The 22,088-nt window shown below is 42.2% G+C and overlaps 1 protein-coding gene and 2 pseudogenes across 2 annotated transcripts; 2 read left to right on the forward strand and 1 right to left on the reverse strand.

Annotated features, from left to right (window-relative positions):
- LOC133885235 (large ribosomal subunit protein eL33y-like) overlaps window positions 1-611 on the forward strand; it is a 3,503-nt pseudogene extending 2,892 nt beyond the window's left edge.
- Window positions 612-1,872: 1,261 nt separating this feature from the next.
- LOC133884816 (uncharacterized) lies at window positions 1,873-6,428 on the forward strand (annotated as a pseudogene).
- Window positions 6,429-6,832: 404 nt separating this feature from the next.
- Window positions 6,833-14,349, reverse strand: LOC133884815 (dynamin-related protein 5A). Of its 2 annotated transcripts, XM_062324378.1 has the most exons (16): window positions 14,020-14,344; window positions 13,516-13,579; window positions 13,313-13,417; window positions 12,833-12,934; window positions 12,532-12,582; window positions 12,375-12,436; window positions 12,041-12,131; window positions 11,323-11,387; window positions 10,802-10,996; window positions 10,603-10,722; window positions 10,070-10,140; window positions 9,019-9,244; window positions 8,259-8,309; window positions 7,757-7,985; window positions 7,541-7,680; window positions 6,833-7,228 (listed from the first exon to the last, which is right to left on the reverse strand). In XM_062324378.1, exons 1-16 carry the CDS (start codon window positions 14,146-14,148, stop codon window positions 7,100-7,102), a joined length of 1,830 nt encoding a protein of 609 aa, XP_062180362.1. In that variant the 5' UTR covers window positions 14,149-14,344; the 3' UTR covers window positions 6,833-7,099. The 2 variants fall into 2 exon arrangements, with proteins under 2 accessions (XP_062180362.1, XP_062180363.1); XM_062324379.1 differs by lacking the exons at window positions 6,833-7,228; window positions 7,541-7,680; window positions 7,757-7,985; window positions 8,259-8,309 and adding an exon at window positions 8,320-8,448 and having other exon boundaries at window positions 14,020-14,349.
- Window positions 14,350-22,088: the final 7,739 nt, after the last annotated feature.

Here is a 22,088-nt window from a genome sequence, read left to right on the forward strand (position 1 = left end):
TCGCCTGTTAGCTAACCAGAAAAGCTTTCAGCGCAATTTCAAGAGTTTAGCTTATCTATCTACTGGACAGACAGTTGAAACTTATACACAACTCATGTCAATTATAACTCAGTTGCCTTGAAATGAAGTATCATGCAGTGCTACATAGTGTTTGCTGGACTGTGATTGATATCACTGATATGAGTCTGTCTCCCCTGCGATTGAGCCACGAATGCTCGCCGTGGGCTGTGCTTGCCTGTTATAATGGCGCTCTTGTACATTGAACAGCTGATGTCTGCGTCAATTCAGTTTGTATACTTTGGTAGGGCGTGATTTTTTTTTTTTTTTTTGAAACCACAAGTAGTAGCACTGCTCCTTTCATTTAAGGAGATAAGCATGCCGGTTTTACATGAGTTGTATTACATAATTTACAAGAAAAGATGCCTTTGGGTGTAACAAAGGAAAATAAGCTAGCTCCGAGTTTCTGCAGGCCATCTGCCGCAGCCTGACTTCTTGATCATGCTGGAAACTTGCATTGGCTGCTGTGTAGTTCCTTCCAAAATTTGTTGATTTTGCTCTTTCAACATATTCCATGATGTGTATATCATTTATGGCAGCAGTAGTTTTTGTTATGAACAGATATCCTTTTAGTTAAACATGTGATCAATTAGTGATTAAACTGTCATTAGCAGTTACAACAATAAGACTACTGCTGTCACCCGAATGGACATGTACTTTCCCCTTGAACATGTATGTATGTGTGTAATCTTATCAATCAAAAGAAGTGATTATCTGATTCTTAAAAGACTATTTAGAACACATTATCAGCACGAAACCTCAAACCACTCAGCATTCACAGAAATCACAGAAGCACCCAGCATTCACAGAAATCACAGAAGCAAAGGACCGATCAGTCTGCACGAAGTTCTCTTTTGGTTGGTCGCCAGGGATGCCAAGGACGATAACCATCAGTCTGCAGGGGTGAGCTCTGCATTCGTCGTAGCGGCCGCATTGGTTGTCCATTGCTTGACCTTCTCCCAAACTTCTCGGGCGTAATTGCAGTGTAAGCAAAGATGTGCTGCTGTTTCCTCCTGACAACCGAGTGGACAAATCGGCCAATTCCTGGCTGCAAGCTTATCAGATGTCAAGATTTTGCTTTGGAATAGCAGCCAAGCAAAGAGCTTGCGTTTTCCCTCTGCGCGCGCGCGCCACACAGCTTGGGAATCAAAGGAAGGCATCGATCCCTGGAATTGGACTTGACATGCAGACTTGGCAGTGGATACTCCATCCGACGCCAATCTCCACCTAACTTCATCCTGCTGATTTGAGAGTTGAACTTGCTGTACAAGGTCCCATAACCTTGTTGAGAATGGTATAGAGAACTCGGGAATAGAATTCAGAGAAAATGAATTCGTTATGTTTCATTCTATTGAATCATATATTTATACCAGATAAACATACATGTTCTATCTATAACAGATAAGTATCTCTTCTGAACAGACATCTTTTCCAAACCGATTAGCTGTGCTCATATTTGCTGGGAATTCCTAGTTGCACTATGACCTTGTTTTGGTTCGGATTATACTAGTTTTTATTACTCAGAAAACAGATAGCTGAATCAAATAGTTTAATTTGAAAATAGTTTTTGAAAAATAAAAGTTGGTATTATTACGAACTTTCGGGAGGTGATGTTACGAGAGTTATTACATATATTATACATTTTACCCGTATCAAAGTCAATTAAAAATATTTTTTCTATAAACAGATTTTTAACCAGAGCTTTTTAAAGATTTTTTTGGAAAAATCTCGGCCCAACAAAACCGTGTATCATTCGCGGCTTCTGATTCTGCCATCTATATCTGTGTCGCGGCTCGCAACCGTAACGGCAGAAGCGCCGGGCACGAGACGCGACGACAAGAGTTCGAGGCGTGCGGGGCTTGTGCCGTGCCATCCCATGGCGGTGCCACCACTCGGCGCCCAGAGGTGGTTCGTTCCCACTCGACTTCGATCGGTTGATCCACATCAGCGCAGGCGAACCCACCTGTGGGTTCCGCGGCGGCGTCACGGTCCACAAGCAACAGCGGGGAGAGGCACGCCGCGCCACCGGGGCGCCGTGCACGTGACGGCTCAACCTCTCCGTCTCCATCTCCACCCGTGCCGCCAGAAAACAACTCGCATCAAACGAATCCGGTAGAGTAGGAGAGCGACGCCATGGAGACGGGCAGCGCCGTGCGAACACAATCCACTTGGGCTCCAGCCGCGCGAGGCAGATCCCGGGACTACGCCCTAGCCCCCGCGGCCCGCCGGGTCCAGTGCCGCGCGATGCAGCGGCCGCCGTCCGTCCGCACGGTCACCATCCCCTTCGGCGACCTCAAGGTAACCACCAGTGGACAAGTGATCAGAGTTGTTATCTCTGGGCGTTTGATTTCTGACGACGTGGTTTCCGCGGCGGCGGCGGCGGCTGCAGGAAAGGGAGAAGGACCTGGGCGGCAAGATCGAGGAAGGCCTCGGGCCGCACGGGCTGGGCATCATCTCCATTTCGGATGTGAGTAGGACGCGTCGCGAGTGATTCGTGATGCGTTTCTCACGGAGCAAATTTCAAATTATGGACGCAATTCGTTCCTGAACCGAATTACATTACACGAGCGTGTTTGTTTCATGTACGCACGCAGGTACCTGATTTTCCCGTGCTAAGGAAAAGCCTTCTGCGCTTGGCACCGAGGCATGTTGGTGTTATATCTCGCCTCACGTTTGAATGCATACTTCACTGCAGGAGAATTTCTAGTTACTTATGTACTGAAAGAGGTCTTGCTTGCTTGTTTCTCAGAATTGCAAACCTTCCCGAATATGTGAAGAAAGAACTTGAAGACCCAGATAGCAGGTGGTGATCTTAGTCAACTAAGTCAATGATTCGTTATAATTGACCTACTTGGATCGGAAGTTCCTTGTTAGAATTGATGCATGTGCGTAACAAACTAAAAATCACTAGCTTTATGCTTCATACATGTTTCTCTTTGCTGCTCAGGTATAACTTTGGGTGGAGTCATGGGAAGGAGAAACTTGAGTCTGGGAAACTCGGTAAACATTTCTTCATTCTGTCGAATCATGCATCCTGTAGTATGTGGGGGTACTATTCATCCTTGAATGAATATTGCAAAAAGATACTAAAGTTTGGGGACTGATTTTTATTCATATGTTCAGTGTGCGCCCCCTGAGGCTAACTCTGCTCCCTTAGTTTTATACTGATGGCATGAACTTTGCTCCTAAGATGAATTTTAATTACATCATGCAGACACATTCAAAGGTTCCTTTTATGCGAACCCAGTTTTGGATGCCCCTACCACTGACGACGCGCTTGTAAGTAGGTAAAATGTTTCTAACTGAAGAAATCCATTCATGTTGATTTACTGTTAGGATCTAGCTGTGTGATCAGTTATAAGTTAACTATCATGCTACACTTTTAACCTCCTCGTTTGTTATATCACTTGATGTCCTTTTACGTTTGCTACTTAATCCAATAATCATTGTTATCATTTGCTCAGAAAAAACAAAACAATTTATAGTATATTTTTTTGATGTAATTTAAGTTCGACATTTCTTGAGTTGCAATATTGCATATTCACGGTGATATCTATTTTTCAGCTTGTTTTATCGTGACCTCTGATGATATTTATCCTGCAGATATCCATCATACTGCCGACCAAATATATGGCCAACTGATCATCTTCCGGGGCTTGAATTAGGTACGACTGAATGTGTTAGATAATCTCCTCAATGTGACCTTCTAACTGTTTCCTTTGAATTATTTTCTTCATATTTCCATACTTGAGTCAACCCCATGCTTATGGGATTTCTGTTTTCTTTTAGCATTTAAAGCTCTTGGAAAGCTGATGTTGGAAGTTGGTTTGATGCTGGCGCATCATTGTGATCGCTATGGTATGTATTACAGACCCATAACCATAACTTGGTATGATTTCTCTTGAAAACATCAAGTTTGCCAGAAAGGAAAATTCATTTATGAGGCATAGCTTATAGTTATCTTGGATCTCCATTAGCCAACTTATTGTTTTGATTTAAATTTCGAACTACTCTTATTGTTATTTCAGCACAGAAGCAAGTGTTCTGGACTTCTGGTCGGTATCAAATAAATTCTGCTGATAACCAACACATTTTACTGTAATATGCAAAAAAATCACAGTAGTGGTCATTTAGAATGATATGAGTAGATCTGCCTTGAAAATATTGTCATGATATCATAATGTTATTAGATTTTGCAAATATATTAAAACAGAAATTTGTGGTCAAAGTTATGTTTTGGAGACCACTTGAACAGTGGACATCAAAAAACAATAAGAGTAGTTATGGTGTAAGAACTGGAGACAGAGACTGTAAGACTGTGAACCGAAGATATGGTGTTCATAAGTTTCTTCAGGCAAAAGATGACCTCCGTACTTCTTAATCTTCTAACTAAACTTCCATCTTGATATGCTGTAATGGATCAAATCTGTCTGCTTTTCAGTAATGCAGAAAGGAACGGGAACATCTGATGGTGAAAGTCTTGAGAAGACAATTGCCCGTTCAAGGTGTCACAAGGGCCGTCTGTTGTACTATTTCCCCCGACAGTTTAGGTACACTTCATAAGTATATGCACAGCCCTGAATAAACAAGCATACATGAAGAATAAAATTTCTTTAGGTAGTAAAATGGCCTTCAGGTATATAAGAGTAGTGTAATAAAAGAGGCTCAATGTAGTTCCACTAAACAGCCAATATCATTGCCCAGGTGCAAAGGCATTTTGCATGTGCTGTCCATGTGGATAAAAGCCTGAGCCTTTTTCTTTCCCTTGTTCTAACATTCAAGATATATTTGGGGTTCAAGCTTTTCAGTTTTAGTTTTGAGAAATGATCTTTACTTGTCTCGTATGGCAGCAAACAGAAAGAAGAAGGTGGATCTGTTTCATCGTGGTGTGGATGGCACACTGACCACGGATCTTTAACAGGTTATTCATTTTATCCTTACAATTCAAATATTCAGTAAGTTTCGAGTGATAACTTGTAGACAGCGAATGGGAGTTATCATCAAACAAGTAGCATTTATTGTCTTTAACAATCTGATTGCAAATGCAGGACTCACATGTGGCTTGTTTATGAAGGATTCCGAGGAGATCCCTTGTCCTGATAGTGCAGCTGGTCTATATATCCGGACTCGTGATAATCAAGTTGTTAAGGTAGCTTCCTGCGAACTGTATAATTCTCATCAATTATAAATGATAAGCTAATTGAAGTAGTCGAAGGTCACACTCATCACGTCAGCACATCAACCAAAATGATATGGACTGCTTGCTTCACTTGAAATATACACACCCTTGAAACTGTCGTTGCTCATTGTTGGTTAAATAATTGCATGGAAACCGTATTTATATCCTACATTCCTACTACTCAAAGGGGGTTAGGTGCTCTTTGCTTATTTGTTTTTTATTGGATACTTTAGGTTGTGTTCAAGGAGGATGAGTTGGCTTACCAAATTGGGGAAACTACTGAAATACTATCAGGAGGTCACCTATGTGCAACCCCACATTGTGTGCAGGTATTATCTAAACCAATATTCATCGTACTAACTGGAGCATGTAATGTTCCTACAGTTGTAAGTGTATGTTTGTTGTTATTGTTTCTAGGCACCCAGCAATGAAAATGCTTCTAATGTTGACCGCTCTACTTTCGCAATGTTCATGCAACCAGATTGGTATGTGCAAGCTTTCTTCTTCATATTGTAGTCTTGCCAACAATTAGCTCACTTGCACTTTTGCTTTTCTGTGTACCAAAGAGTTTTGCTTGACTTATTTTACTGACTATGCTGTTTCCATCTGGGAACCGACGTAGCTGGTTGTGGTTGGTCACTGTGGGTCTGCAACCCTTGCTTGCATCTGTGATTCCAAATTAATCATTTATTGTTTCGAAATATTTGGCAGGGATGAGAAGCTCAAGTTTCCAACCGAAATCCCCTATCACCAAGAGGTTTGTCTAATCACTATAAATCGAGTCTTCCATTTAGTGGTCAGAACTTGCCTTTTTTTTCTCCAGATGACCAGTTTCTGTTTTGGGTTCTGCCAGTTGATTCCACGAAACGGAACACTTACATTCGGGGAGTACTCAGAAAGGCTTGTGAACAAGTATTACCAGGGAAGAACGTGAAGCCCACTTTTACACCTCAAGCAAAGCTCCAGTACACACATTCATAACAGCAATTGTGATGTTGCATATTCTTTTTACAGGTATAGCCAATTAGAGAATACCAAAACTCGCTGCAGAAGAAAACTGAACTGAATCACAGCTCAGAACAATGTACTAATTAAACTCGCTCCATGAGATTGATGTAATATGGATTTATCTTGAAGATCAAGAGGTGAAGGATCGAATGTTAGATGATCTAATATACGTCTTGCACAAATATGTTCGCTTAAGTGAATTTCCCTTTGCATTGTAAGCTGCAGAAACATGTGGAAACGGTCAGGCGGGCAGATGTTAGTCGCACGGCGGCCATATCTTATAATTTACAAAGTTTGTGATGACCATTATGTCCCGCATGTAACCATGCTCCAGCAGCCATCCTTAATCCATTGCCCGGGCATACGTAAGTTGCAGGCTTGCAGCCATCGGTAATTTGCGCAGTGTTGTTCGAACGCAGCAACTTCTCCAGGTTAACAGCAGAACCGTAGACCCTTCGATCAACACTTCGCAAATTAAAAAGACATGCCCAGCAGTTAAAATGTCTATTTTACTGTGACACTTTTAACACACCAGGATTTTGATCATCAGCAAGGTTGTAAAACTTGATTGTAAGTAGATGAACATAATTGGAATAAAAGAATGCAATGTAATAAAAGCACAAATATATGAACTTGTCCGTGATACAAGAGTACAGCTGCCTGGTGTCCCCTAGATCCTCAAGCACAAGGAACAAAAGCACAACCAAATGACACCATAAAGCTGCGGTGATCTATGAATAATTCTGACCTACGATGGGATGGGAAACATCAGCTATATATGCCCCAGGATAAGGGAGCGAATCGCCAAACAAGTAGAGGAGAGCATGTAAGAGCAGGATAAGTTGGCCATCAGGACTATTTGGACCATGCAACTGCGTCGATTTCTGATTGGGCGCTCCGATACAGCTCCAGCCTCTTTGCAAGGTTAGTTCTACGTTCCATGACCGCAGGGTCTTCGTCAAGAAGTTTGGAAAGTTGCTTCATCTGCATACCAAATGGTGGAATTATTAGATATGGCAAATCCATTAGACCTCTCAAGGCATTCCACCAGGGGTGGGATGACTTTATATCTACAGCCTCAGAATTTTCCAGTGTACTAGAAGCTCATTTGAAAATTTTACACCAGTGTATTTGAAACTCTTTGGATGTGGTAAGAGTTACCGGCACAATCCCAGCTACAGGAAATGAAGCAAACACACTATTCTAAACACAATAATACAATACCATAATTGAAGCATCAGCTCAGGCTATAGTAACATGACCAAAAAGGCCTTTCAAATGATGAAAGAAGCTCACCTCTCTTGCTCCCAGTTCAGTAAAGAAGTGATCGAGCAGTGAGCGCTTTGCCTCCCGGACTTGACAATAAACAATAGATTTCGGGATGGAATTCCTCAAGGTCGAACATATCATATTAACATATGATAGAACAGTTTGTCCTGTTGATTAGTACAGTGAGATGTTGAGCCGTAAATAACAACACATCTATCAAGCCAAAATGCAAATAGGCCTTACCAATTCTTCTGAGATAAGAGTCATTATATCTATCAAAAATAGAGTGGCTTGGATTTCCACCCTTCTCAACATCCTGAGGAAGTTTCCTGAAGAAATCTACAGTCAAGTAGCTGCATTCCATATCAACCAGCTTTAATGTGTTCTTCTTGCTTTCATCCTTCATTCTATCCAATGACTCAAAAGCTGCATTGCCTACTTCCACGCGAAGAGTGGGGAACTGCTTCAGCTCCTGCAGAAAGGTACTTGACCAGTTTAGGTGAGCTGCTTACATATTTGGTGATGAAAATTTCCAAGCATGCTTACTAATTGTGCAAGTTTCGAGAAAGTTGTGATCATGCTGGATTGCTCGTCCATATCCCACTTTTTATAACATCAAACAGTCATAACTTTATTCCAATTGATTAACTCGTTCCCTCCTAAAACAGCCGGTTTGTAACCCATCACCAGCAGAGTACAAACATGCACCGCTATAAGGTATGACAGGAATAGTAGAAAGACTTACATGTGTTTCGTTGATAGCCTTGCGGACAAGGTCCTTAAGGATTGCATGGACCTGCCAATGTGACACAACGAAACTATAAGGGTAGTATTGCCAAATAAGAAAATAAGACTAACAAGGGGAGATACACATGAACTGGCCAAGGGGTGACATGCCGCAGAACTTTGGTCCAATATTTGATACATGAACATAACTGGTGACAGAGTAGCTAATTTTGAGGTTCTAGCACAGAATCACCGAAAAATATGATGCAAAGTCTGGTCTCCAAAAAATGATCACTTGGTGTAACATGCCACATATGACTGGTCAGTTTTTGTCATGAATGAAATAGCACCAAACTAACTAATGCCTAGTTGAGCGAATTGTTTTGATATAAAGCAGTCATGCTTGGGTAATGGATAATTTTAGGCTAATCACCCAACATGACCAAAGTGAAAGGCATAAGACGAAATCACATTCTTATTCCCGTTTGGCACCTTGGGCCAAGAAAGTAAAAAATGATATTGCCCACTGTCAGCAAAAGAACAAAGTTCACCATCCAATAAAAAAATACAGTTCAAAATATAACAAGCAAAATCATATTAAATGTTTGAAATGATGGGAAACTAAACGGCAAAAACTACAAAGCCTACATGAATTCAGAAGCATGGCAATGAAAAAGGTTCTCGCACAGTTCCAAGTGACACTAAAATAATTTGAGGTATTGAAGCCATTTCATGCTGAAATAAAAATGGGAGCAGATTCATAGGTATAATTAGCATACCGCCTCAACAGCCGCCTCAGCAGGACCTCTGATACTAACAAGACAAGATTCTATAAGGCGTCGATATCCTTGCTCTGGAGCTATCAAGTGAGGCTGGTATCCATCAGCTTCTGTTATAAGCTTTCTCACATTTTCCATTGACAGTTGTCTATCAAACTGCAACCGTTTAATAGCTACAGGAAATTGATTGTCAAAGACGTGGTAAATTTTCTCACCGCCAGGGCGCCTGGACAACAGAATATTGGGTTGAGAATCATAAGTAGAAAGGCAACATGATGGGAGCTTCACAAACAAACAAACAAGGACGCAGATTTGCAGCCTTGAAGGTGTTGGCAGTGAAGGATTATGAATATTACATTTCACTGCATATCTCTACTGCACACACTATCTAAGCTTCTAGTGTACAAGATATCAGTCCTTTCAATATCAGTGCATAACTGTGAATAAATGGAGCAGGCCGAGCATGGTGTTCATCTTGTATGCCACAAGCTTAATTTATGGATGGTTTGTTTCTTCTTAAAACAAGCTACCTGAGATAACTACGCTCTAACCTCATCAACCTTATTTGGTACAAGCTGGATCAGACAAATCTGACTAGAGAAAAGTTTAAACAGCCTGTCTACATGCATTACACTGCACTTAACACCAAAAAAGTTATTCCCTCTGGTCACAAATATTTGATGTTTTGGACATCGACACGGTCTCCAAAACTTAGCTTTGACCACTATTTCCTATTAGAATATATTGATAAAATCCAATAAATTTATGATATTATGAAGCATTTTTCAAGACAAATCTACCTATACAATTTTTATATTACGAAACTAAATATTTTAAAACCTATTGATATCCAAAGTTTCAAACATTTAACCGGAATCTTGTCCAAAACATAATGTTTTTGTGATTGGAGGGAATACTAGTTTTATGAGCCATTACAGATTAGGAAGTTAAAAAAATATCAATCATGATCCACAAAGGCATGGCAAACATGTCAAACAAAATGCTCCAACGAATAGAAAGGGAGGAATGAAAAGTACTGTTTGGAACTTACACTCCATCCAGATGCTCTTTGTAAATACCATCGAACATACGGCATATTTCCATGATTGTGTACAACTTTCCCTGCATGTTGCCAATAAATGCGATCAATCAATTTGCAGGTAGATAGTAAGTAAGATTACACTATGTGCAAAGTTTATTGAGAGAGAGAGCAGTGATGCATGAGAATGCCTCATGATAGGACAGAATGCAGTAGCACTAAAATTCACATGTTAGTATAGAAAGAACATCAGCGCAGCCAAAATGGAAGCATGAGAAAATAAGATGCACAGTACCAACAAAGAAAAAGAAAATCAACCAAATATGGCTAGTGGGACAAAGGGGAAACACCACACCATCATGTATGAATAGATAAAGTAATTGAGTAGGTTGATCAATAGGAATGCACATGAATTGAAGGGTAACAAAATTAGTAGTAGTAAACAAATAGCGCTGCCACATAAACACTGATGATGATACTCCAAAATATAAAAACAATATGTACACGTCTCTAGCCTAATAGGAGGAAAAACTGGGCTGTCTTACCCCAGCGTCGCTAGCAATGGGCTTTCCAAGTCGATTAAGTTCAGTTTCCAGCTCTGCAATTGTCTTTGTTATAAGAGATTGGATGCCTGGGATCCTTGATTTAATCACTTGTTCCAAATGCTGCATATACACCAAAACGTTATAAAGTCAAAGAGTCAACTAGCATTACATGCATCTGGATTAAAGAGGAAAGGCATACCTTCGAGAGCATCTTTGCTAAATATTCTGATCCCATCCTAGGGGCAAGGTGCTTGTATTCTGGTGTAGTTGTGAAATACTCACGCTCTCTACGCCTAGCAGCAATCATGTCCACATTCTTATTGATATCTTGCTGGGATCGATTAACAACACCAACCCATGGTTGTTGGAGCCGATAAGATCTTCCTTCCAGTATCTGCAGGAGAGAATTCGACAAGAAATCAAATTCAAGCCATTAATAGGATAGCCTTTATTCAAACATAGCAAATTGATCTACGTAATCATTATTTAAACATTATGATCTGTTTATATTTGGGACTATGGGCACAACCTAGGGATTTCGGATTGCTAGGCTAGTTACAGTATAGAAGTCAGCAGATATCAACAGCAGTTACTAGCTTGGTTGGTCAAAAGATTACCAATAACCTTATGCAGCATCTAAGGAAAGAAACATCCTAACAAAGTAATAATTCAAATGCAACTAAGTATTTAGCAAATTCTTCCAAAATCATACAAACTTACATCAACAGCATCAGTGCCCTTATCCATGAGATCAATCTTTGTGAGCACACCAAAAGTCCTTTCACCTGGATCAATAATAGTGCAATTAACTTTCTTAAAACTTGCATATAATTAAAGATAACTAATATACCCAAAATTACACAAATTCACTATAAGTATTCCTTTTTATCTACAAGGTTAAATCAAAAGAGAACCACAAAATAATTGTCTGAGTAATATAATTAATTTTCAACATAGATGGACAACAAGACATAGGTGTCAAAATCACATGATTGACATCACATGTCACCTTTCGGTCTATCAAATTAACCCAAGATAATATCATTATGAAGCTTCCTAACGTGCCAAAAGTAAAGCGCATGGAATCATAAGCTTTAAAAACATGTATAATCTATATCTATACTATATACAAGAGCACGAGTTTGGCAGACCCGGAGGATCAAAGCCATCCATCAAAGAAATTGAAAGGCTAAAATGAGAATTTGATTCCCATCCTAAAACAACGCTTGATACTCAATAGACATTAAGAACATTCAGACAGTAATTGCTGCATTATCTCCATTTTGTGCATGCATCCTGATTTTATAACTGATCTTCCTAACTCAATAAGGCAATTAAAGTGGGCTGCATGTGTGCATTAGGTAGTACAACAAAGTATATGCCATTAACCACATTATAAATCATATCCTTCTCTGGATTGGATGCAACAAAGGCTTACCTTTGGGATCAACTTCCCGTGAAATCTTGATTGCATCAGAAGTTGCAAGATCCTGATTGGCTGGGGAAACAGCCAGAATAATACTATTGGGCTGAAAAGCACCCAAAAATGCTATTTTTATCAGTTTTTGCAACATTACATAGAACAGGAGCCAATAGCTCAAAAGATGCTACAACATGGCTGGGAACAAAAGCATGTAAAACTAAACAAGGACTGAAGAAGTGATTGCAAGTTTGTGCATAAGCACAAATGACCATCTTATCCAGTTAAAGCAAACATGGTCAGCGATGAAATGCTAACATGCAAAATGCAGGCAGGTTGCAGTTAACGATACCTTCTCAATGTACGAGCGAACCATGTTTTCAATGTCCTGAACAACACTGTCCGGTTGACCCTCTACATAATGTAAAGCCAACAGCAGATTAGGAAACGAACCTCTTAAAGATGAACAAAGAACAATAGCTCATAGTTGATAATTGATAATCACTTACCAACAGCAACTTTAGTAAGCCCAGGAAGATCAATAAGAGTCAGATTCACAACTGCAATGATACAAAATTGTTAGGAACAATGAAAAATTAAGGGGCATGGAACTACATAAGATAAATCAAATAATAAGATTCAAATACAGTACAGCTGTCCAACTTATGACAGAGATGACAAGCTTAAGGTAAACCACAACACTATCCCAACAAACAACAATCTCTTGAAAGTGAACAATGGAGATGTGACAAAGCAACAGAGCAAAATGTACCCAATTATACTGCTATTTTACCAGCATTGGTATCTTACCGTTTGGAGAATATATGCTTAAGTGGATAGGGACAGGTGATATTTGCTTTGAACGACCAGTTTCTCTGTCAGTTTCGTCAGCTATCTCCTTCCTCACAGCGGCTGCAAGAATACAACTGTCATCGTATACCAAGCACCATTCATATAAACTAAGCTTATAGATAAAAGAGCAGATAAGTTCAATTTAGCATTAAAGACCATTTCCCCCAAAAAGGGGTGGGCTTCAGTTCATGTTTAAGGAAAATTCAACAAGCTAAAAGTTAGTGCAATAGCATGAATAATATGATATCAAATAGGATGTTCCAGTAAGCATCACGAACTTCAACTACAGGTTTGGTCCTCATCCATAATTGATGATCTAGTTCAATATAATTAGATGTCATCAGTCATGCACAAAATCATGCAGCTCAATTCAGTCTCAAAGGGGGGGGGGGGGACATGCAACTCCAAAAGGAAAAAAAAAAAGAACAGATGAATTACCAAAATCTGTAAATCTCTTCCTGGGAAGGTGCATAAACTCGGCATATTCCCTGTCTCCATCAATCCTATGGAGCTGCAGCACCAGCGGACGCCGGGTGACAATGCCTACAGATAACACCCAACCAAAACACAACATTTTAAAACACATAAAACTAGAAGATAGCACTAAACTTCACAAATTATTCCTACTGTAACAGCCATACCTGAACCCCTCGGTAGGAAATCCTTCCCAACCACGCTCTCCAACACTGAGGATTTACCAGAACTCTGTCAATAATATCAGCAAAGTTCAAACGTCAAATACTCAAATTGCAACATTATTTCAATTATGCATATCGAAATTGAAATGTTCATGAAAGCACGAGTCCAGTTCACAGAGTAGCATGGAACCCTATGATTTTTCATCACGGAAACAGCAGATGAGCATAGCCGTACCCCCTACTTGATCTCACTCGTAACAAGCTTTCCAACGAATGGGAAGTTGGAAACTCAACAATTCAGCAATGATACGGGGCTGCTGGGCGCATCGAAACAGACCCGCATCTAGCTGCCTGCGTTTGCAGCAACCGCAGATCCAAGCCGCACCCACAACTAACCCACGCAGTTCTACCAGCAACTTGCGAGATCCGCACCGCGCAGCTGAGCACCAGCACCAGATCCGACCGGAACCAACCCAAAACGCGTGCCAGGGGAGGGAAGACGCGCACCTGGCCTCCGACGACGGCGATGGCCGGGAGCGAGTCCCAGAGCGTGGGGAGGGCGCTCTCCTCGCCGTGGTCGCCGAGCGCGGTGCAGGCCCGCTGCAGCTTGTTGACAAGCGAGATCAGGTTCTCCATGGCCGCGGCGCTGGGGGCGCGAGATCTGGCCCGGTCACGCGAGGCGGAGGAGGAGGCGAGATCGGGACGCGGAGGAGGAAGAGGCGCGCGGGGGAGATGAGGTGAGGCCCGACTGCCCAGCCGCGTCTAGGCGGTCGGTCGTTGGGCCTCGAGGGTGCGCAGCGGTGGTTTGGTGTTTGGGGCCTCTCGCGAAGTCGATTTGGATTTTGAAAGTCATCGTGGAGAAGAAACGTTCGTGGGGTCGTGCCGGGTGGCTAGTTCGTATCGGGATCGGCTGACTTCACGCGGAGCGATGTCACGGTGATAAACATTAAAATCGGCGTATTTCCGTATACCTGAGCTACAGTATTCGACGGCATGGTTTACTATACGTCCCTGACTTCACATCGAACTCTCGAGTTCAGATCCGACTAGTCCCGGTGGCAGCGTTCGCAGATGAGCCTCTTTTATGCTAGGCACTTTTAGTTGAACTAGTTAGTGCCCCGTGCGTTACAACGGTTCTAAAATATAATATAAAAAATATATACATCTAAGTTTACATACTTTGTATTATCATCTGTTATTATGTTGTGATACGTATGTGCAAAAATACATTAACTCATGCTTAGTAGAAGAATAGCAGGCATGAACATTGAGCTTGCGCGTTGCGCATTAACTTTATAGATTGTTACTTTTGCCTTTACCCTTTCTCTCTACATCATATCAATTAGGCACCTTCTACCATTGAGCCTGCGCAAATGAAAAAAAAATATTAGATGCATCACATTAAAGATAAGCGAAGTATAGACAACAGCCACAAATCGATAAATAAGTAATAAAATACCTCGACTATAGTGTGAGGATCTCTCTGTAGATGATACTCTTAATGCACGTCCCACTCTGATGCGAGTATATGAATACGTCTCACTCTGTCCACTCATTGCTAACCTCCCACAGAAAACTGCTACAGAAACCATAAAAGAAAATAAAAAAAAGGCCTTGTGTTCCCTGAAAAATTAGAGCACCGGCAAATGGGCCCTCCCTGCAAATCCCACAGATCCACATAAACCACTTGCCCAACAAACTACCAATGTTATCCCCCTCGTAATAAAACTCTATTTAGATAAGAAGATCAGTCAGAAGATTTTAACTAAAACATTCAGTCACTCAGAGAGGCTAGGAATGATTTGACCTGAACAGCCATTGGATATGTTGGCTCAGTGTCTTCCTGACAGCACAAAAGCATTCGCTTCAAGGAAGGCACTAATTACATATTTGTCTTTCAAGTCAGTAAATGGAGACTCCGGTCCTTTTCCAGAGGATGATGCACTTCATGATTTAAACATCAACTGTGCGGTAGTTAAAAGGAAAAGACCATATTTTGTAAGGATAATAAGCAAGCAGATTGTTGGAAAGGTTTTTGGTTCAATCTGTAGCAGTATAATGATGCAACCAAATTATTGGTCTCGAACAATTACAGAGAGAATAAAAACTAATTCTGTAGCAGTATAATGATGCAACCAAATTATTGGTCTCGAATAATTACAGAGGGAATAAAAACTAATTCTGTAGCAGTATAATGATGCAACCAAATTATTGATCTCGAATAATTACAGAGGGAATAAAAACTAATTTCACACTATTAAAAATAGAGATTGCCCCTGTATTTCTGAAATTCTCTGATCTCCAGTTTTGTCTGAACTTCTGAACTTCTCTTATATTCAGTTTTGTCAGAACATTTTGATACATCTATAAGCTCTTTCCCAAAGGAACACAAAATTTTTACACCTTGCGTACCACCGCTGCTATTTATCAAAGAAGCTGATAAAGCAGCAGGTAAACAATGATTCAACACTGTCAGTTGGTCAGATATTTCAAGAAAATAAGTAGCTAAAACGGGGTAAAGACAGATTGACCTTTTCAACTGGTTAGGCAACAACATTTTATTACTCAGATATACCTGACCATATCACTAAAAATAATATCAAACGCATGAATCCACAAATGAAACATAGACCGGAAACAAATGAAACTATTCAATGAACCAACCCAGACTCTGTTGTCCAAATTAGATCATCAAGCTTCCAAACAGCAAACAAAATTCCCATGCATGTGCTTTGTCAAGTGCATCTTGACAAGCCAACGGAAAGTGTAATTAATAACAATTTTAATTTCTATTGAAATTTTGTAGGGCTATCAGCTCCCAGAGAATTGTGTCGTTATCATAAATTTGTGTCGTCAGCTCCCAGAGAATTTCTATTGAAAATTTGTAGGGCTATCGGAGGCGGCGGGGCCAGGGAGAAGAAGCGGCGGCTGAGCACGGAGCAGGTGCGCGCGCTGGAGCGGAGCTTGGAGATGGAGAACAAGCTGGAGCCGGAGCGGAAGGCGTGGGACCTCGGCCTGAAGCAGCGCCAGGTCACCGTCTGGTTCCAGAACCGCGGCGCGCGCTGGAAGACCAAGTAGCTCGAGCGCGACTATGCTGCGTTGCGCCACTCCTACGACGTGCTCCGCGTCGACCATGATGCCCTCCTCCGCGACAAGGATGCCCTCCTCGCTGAGGTACGGCGCCGCGGAACTCCTCACATGCGCGAATAAAAAAGGCAGAAAACGAGGAACGCACCTGGCGTGAGTGTGACGGTGCCCTCGACCTCGGATGTGCCCTTGAGGACGGCGACGGCCTTGTTGGTGGAGTCGGCGACGACGAGCGCCCTAGCGGCAGCGGTACCCCCTGGGCCGACGACGAGGCGGAGCGAATGGAAGGGGCGGTCAGAGGAAGGAGTAGATAAGAGGTGGGGAGGAGGAGCGCCCTAGCTTGAGGATGTGGATCTGGGAGGGAGGAGGCGGGGAGGAGGAGGAAGCGGGGAGGCGGCGTGGATCGGGGAGGGAGCAAGCGGGGAGGCTGCGGGGAGAAGGAAGCGGGGAGGCGGCGTGGATCGGGGAGGGAGCAAGCGGGGAGACGGCGGGGAGGAGGAGCGAGCGGGGAGGCGGCAGGGAGGAGGAGCGAGCGGGGAGGCGGCAGGGAGGAGGAGCGAGCGGGGAGGCGGCGTGGATCGTGGGTCGGGGTAGGGGAGACGTGGGCGGTTATGTTGACGGAGGAGGAACCGAAGGGATCCAGCGCGACGTGTGGGGAGGGAACGAGGGACCATTTGTCAGAGCAGAGGGATGGCAGGACGTTTTGTCTGGTGCGGGAAACACTTCGTGTTTTTTAAGTAGTAGAGATGATGAATTTTTGATATTGTAGACTTGATAGTAAGTAAAACTAAGTATTTTAATTCTGTTTTATAATTTTTTCATCGGAGAAGAGAATTGAAATTTGTGAAAATTTATCGAAATTTTGATTAATTTTCGTCCTCTGCTCTATAAATTCTACATATTAGTAAAAAAAATTCATAATTATATATTTCGTTCTCATCTGGATTCGTAAAATTTTACCAAAATTTCGGGGAAATTTTAATCCTTAAGTATAACAATACTTTGAATGCGTATGATTCACTTTGACGGCGGGATTCTAATTCCATTGTCTGGTGTTCTGTTTAACTACCCGTTAGATTCTTTTCACCTTACGTTGAGATTTTGTTTCTACCAATTTTGGCGAATTTTAAGAGGTATGTCATGGCCAAATTTTAGGCTCCATCGGAAACATATGGATCATCACTGTTTTCTATAAAAATTGTATCGTATTTTTTGGAATTTCTATAAAATTATAGAAAAAAACTACATTCCAAATAAATCTTTAATGACTACATTATACATACATGGCAATAGAATATGACGTGGAACAACTCTCGATTGATTTTTTTCCGATCCCTACAAATTGAACTACCTGACACTGAGGGTTGGTGTGTAGTTGTTGTGTTGCGCTGTAAGTTTTGTTTGTTATCAAAATCGTTACTGACTGAGATAAGATTATGTTGTTATAGCTCATTAAAAAGATACTCCTAAACCACTTTATCCTATTATAGGAAAAAAAATGATATGGAAAAGACACTTCAATCAGGAGCGAAGCCAGCGTCAGAGGGAGGGTGCATGTCTCTTTACTGTTTATCGGAGCTACAGTAATTTACTGTTTATTAGAGCTAATTTTATTAATACTTTTGTATGGAGGGGGTGCATTGCACCCACAGTCATAAGACTTCAATGACACACTCAGACATATCCAAATCTACGTAGCATTGATTGGAATCTTCGTCTCATTGCTAATCCGTGGACGGTGCTAATAAAAATGATATTTGAGCAGTAGTTACGTCAAATCTTACAACGATAGTGAATACGACAGGTAAGGTGTATGTGTCATCAAATTTGTTTTCATTTAAACATAGTTATGTAGGATCTTGTTTTGTAGATAAAATTATAAAAAAATATCATATTACAAATAAAAACAAATCAGATACATGGTTTAGTAGATATTAATATTTAAAGTTTGATCATAAAAATATTCAAACTACCTTCAAGCAATAGGCTGCAAACACCTCATGCATCGGATGGTTGGCAGCCCGATCAAAACTGGGACGAGCTGCTCGCCCGCATCAGTGCCCAATCAGTTGTTTACTGTAGCTGGCATCAGCCAAATTTTTATGGACCGATCAAATTTTGGTTCTGAACTTAATAGCGGCCAAATTTTTAGAGCATGTCAAATTTTTTAGAGCAGGCCAAATTTTGCCTTAGCTTACCCAAGCCTAAAACCAAACTCACCCTAAAAGCCTATGTACAAAACTTCGTGCGGAAAAAGAAAAGAAAAGGTACATTTTGCCTCATAAACTATTGCCAGAGTCTCATTTTCCCACTCAACCACAAAACCAGATATTGAAGGTCCCGTAACAATTGAAATCGGTTGTTTTTCCTCCCCGTATGGTTTTAAACCCAGTTTTATCCTAGGTGACGCTAATGTGGCATCTAAGTGTTTTAATTTTGCTAATATGATGTTCACGTAGACAACACACTCATCACCTTCCACCCGCCACCATGCTTCCTGGCGCATTCCACCGCTCCGGCCGCCGCACATGGCCGGAATCACCAAACTGAAGGTGTTGCCCCTCTTGGAGCGGGTCATCTCTGCAGGCAACGTGCTCTGCCTTGGCCACGCCGCGCACATGGTCCTCGTCAACACGACGCTCACCAGTCATGCGCTCCTCTCCAACTGCCTCATCGCGCTCTCCTCCCTGCTCCCATGCCCATCCACTGCCATCGCCACCTTCGACTGCCCGCCCACCAGCGCGAACCGCAATGGCTCATCGGACTTGTTCCGCACATTGAGCCTGTCGCTGGGGCCGAGGACCAGGCAGTGGTGCATGGTGACAAGGGTGGCCTTCTCCCAACCGAACACACCCTCACCGCCGATGATGTACAAGAAGGCGTTTCAACCCTCCAGGATGGGATGTGCAACTGTGAATCCTCCTTGAAGGACAAGTCCTATGCCAACCTCAAGGTCGCTCGCCGCGCACACCTCGAGGTCAAACGGCTCGGGGGAGGCTCACGGGGACCGGATCCATGGTGAGGTCAAGGAGACCATGGTAATTTACTTCCCTTCTTCCACTCCAGTAGCATCAACAAGCTCTCCTCTCACTCCTAAACCCCTCACAGCAACTCAAGACCCTTGGAAAGCACACATCATCTAGTTCTGCCATTGTCACCGCCGCCCAAGCTCCACCTCACCATCGCCAGCTCAACTCCGACCACCTCAGAGCCCCCCAAAGAGCACAATGAGCATCCTCAGCGTCTTCTCTAGCTTTCCCATCCCTCTTGTTGCCCTGTTCGAGCCCCTAACAATCCGACATTGTGTACAACGCCTCTGCCGCCCATCTTCTCCATTGCCGACCACTGGCAGAGCCCAAATTCGTGCGGAGGAAAAAGAAAGGAGCACCCCGTGTTGCTTGGATGTAAAGCTCGAAGCTAGAGGAAGGAAAGACACCAATTAATTGACGAAAATGGAGAACAGAAACCCAAAATCACATGTGGATTTTTCGCTGGCCACCGGACCTAAATTGACCTCAATTCCGCGCCTCCGAGCTATAAAGGAACCCCCAGACCCCTTCATTTGCATTCCAGAGCCCCCCGTGAGTTTCCCCCTCGAAATCCCAAGCTCCAGTCACCGTTGCACCTCATTGTCGTTGCCAAGCCGCCTTATTGCTCTCAAATGCCAACACGTCCCCCAAACAGAGTTGCCATCACCCCAAGATGAATTTTCGTCGCTCATCATCGGGTTTCGAGCATACCGTGTCATCTCTACCTCTCTCTCTGGTGAGTCTGTGCCGTCCCGGGCCAGCACCGAGCCACTCCAAGCCGCCCCGACGCCGATGTGTACCCCCAATGGGTTCGCCATCACACGACGACCCTGCTCTGCCGTTCGTTGTCGCCATCCGACCACCGGAGCCCAACTCCAGCGAGCTCTTGTGGCTGTGCCACTATACCCAGCCGCCATTGACGCTGTCCAAGCCGAAGAGATAAGAAAGTAAACCCCACCGTCCGATCCGAAGTCAATGGCTAGGATTAGATCGTCATATACTCCTTTGGTCAAGCCCAATCAATAGCTCTTAATCCACGTCAGCAGTCGCGTCAATGTGCCACGTGTGCGTCAACGTGCAGCGTCAGCGAAATACTGCCAACAAAGCCAGCTGAGTTGTCGCTACGTAGGACGAAACTAACATCAAAACCAGTTAAGAAGATAAATTGCACCAAGTTAAATAGTTAAGGCAGGTAAAATATCTGATCTTGCGGTTAAGGAAAAAAAGGATTTGAGCAATAGTTAAAAGAGGTAAAATAAATAAACTTTTTTTCCAAAAAAAAAAAGAAACTCGTTCCTCCGCGATAGCAGGAGGTAGGGAGCGGCGCATGTCCCCGTGTGCCCGGGACCCGCAGATCGATCTGGACCATCTGCTCGGCCCGCTTGCTGGTGCGTGTGCGGTTGGGGACGCGGGTGGCTGGTCACCATCGACAGAGGAGGCCGTCGTGGGGTCGCTCCCCATCCCACCTCCGCGTTTGAAATTTGAAAACTAAGCAGCTTGGTTCTTTCTAGCCGTTTGATGGATCGGTGGCGTGGTACCAGTACCTTTTGTTCTTTGGAGTGGTAGTTATTACTCTCGCTCTTTCCACGTGCCGAGTCAGGTTAGATTTTTTATTTTTATATTTTGAAAACAAAATTGAAAAAATAAGCATCCGTTTGAAAAGAATTGCAAAACTCGTATATTGTCACCCACCGGAAGGTCGACGGGTGATAGGTTAAAATTAAATAAAAAATATAATATTTCAATACTCTCAAAATTTAAAATATTTATAGAAATAGTTATGAAAAAATCTAAAAAAAAATATGACGTAGAGGATGCTATAATCTAGTTTTTTTTTAAATCAGGTCAAATGATTACTTGTATGATGAAGAAAAAAAAGACAAATTTCATCTTTTTTTCAAATAGACATATATTTTATAATTTTTTATTTTCAAAATATAAAAATAAAAAGGGCGTCAGGTTATTTTGGGCAGCATGGGCCATGGGACCTTGACGTTATTCCGTGCTGCCGTGGACTGGGGCACGTTTGACCGGTTCAGGGCATGAACATCATTTAGATGCTCATCACTATATATTTAAGAAAAGAGAGGGTTAAATACTTACATAAAAATTATGATTTTTAATGTAAATAAAGACTAAATATGATTAAATATAATTAACTATCTTGTTAATACTGATATAAGTAGTGTAACTTAAGTAAGCACTTACTCTCTATCTAACCACATATGACAGTGAGTTGAAAAAATCCAATTTTTTTATATAAATATCTGTTTTAAACATCTTATTGTACCTGGTCTTAGAATGTTTGGGACCAGACCATTTTGTGCTTTCGGGCCGAAAGTAAAAGAGCCCAACCTACTAGGCCCAGTGCAATGTATTGGGCAAGGCCCAAGACGTATGTTCAGGAGCACATCTCCGAGACGAATTTTTTTTATTTTTATATTTTTTAACATAAAAATT

The sequence above is a fragment of the Phragmites australis genome, chromosome 11 (genome assembly GCF_958298935.1).
Source record: "Phragmites australis chromosome 11, lpPhrAust1.1, whole genome shotgun sequence".
NCBI classification, from domain to species: domain Eukaryota; kingdom Viridiplantae; phylum Streptophyta; class Magnoliopsida; order Poales; family Poaceae; genus Phragmites; species Phragmites australis.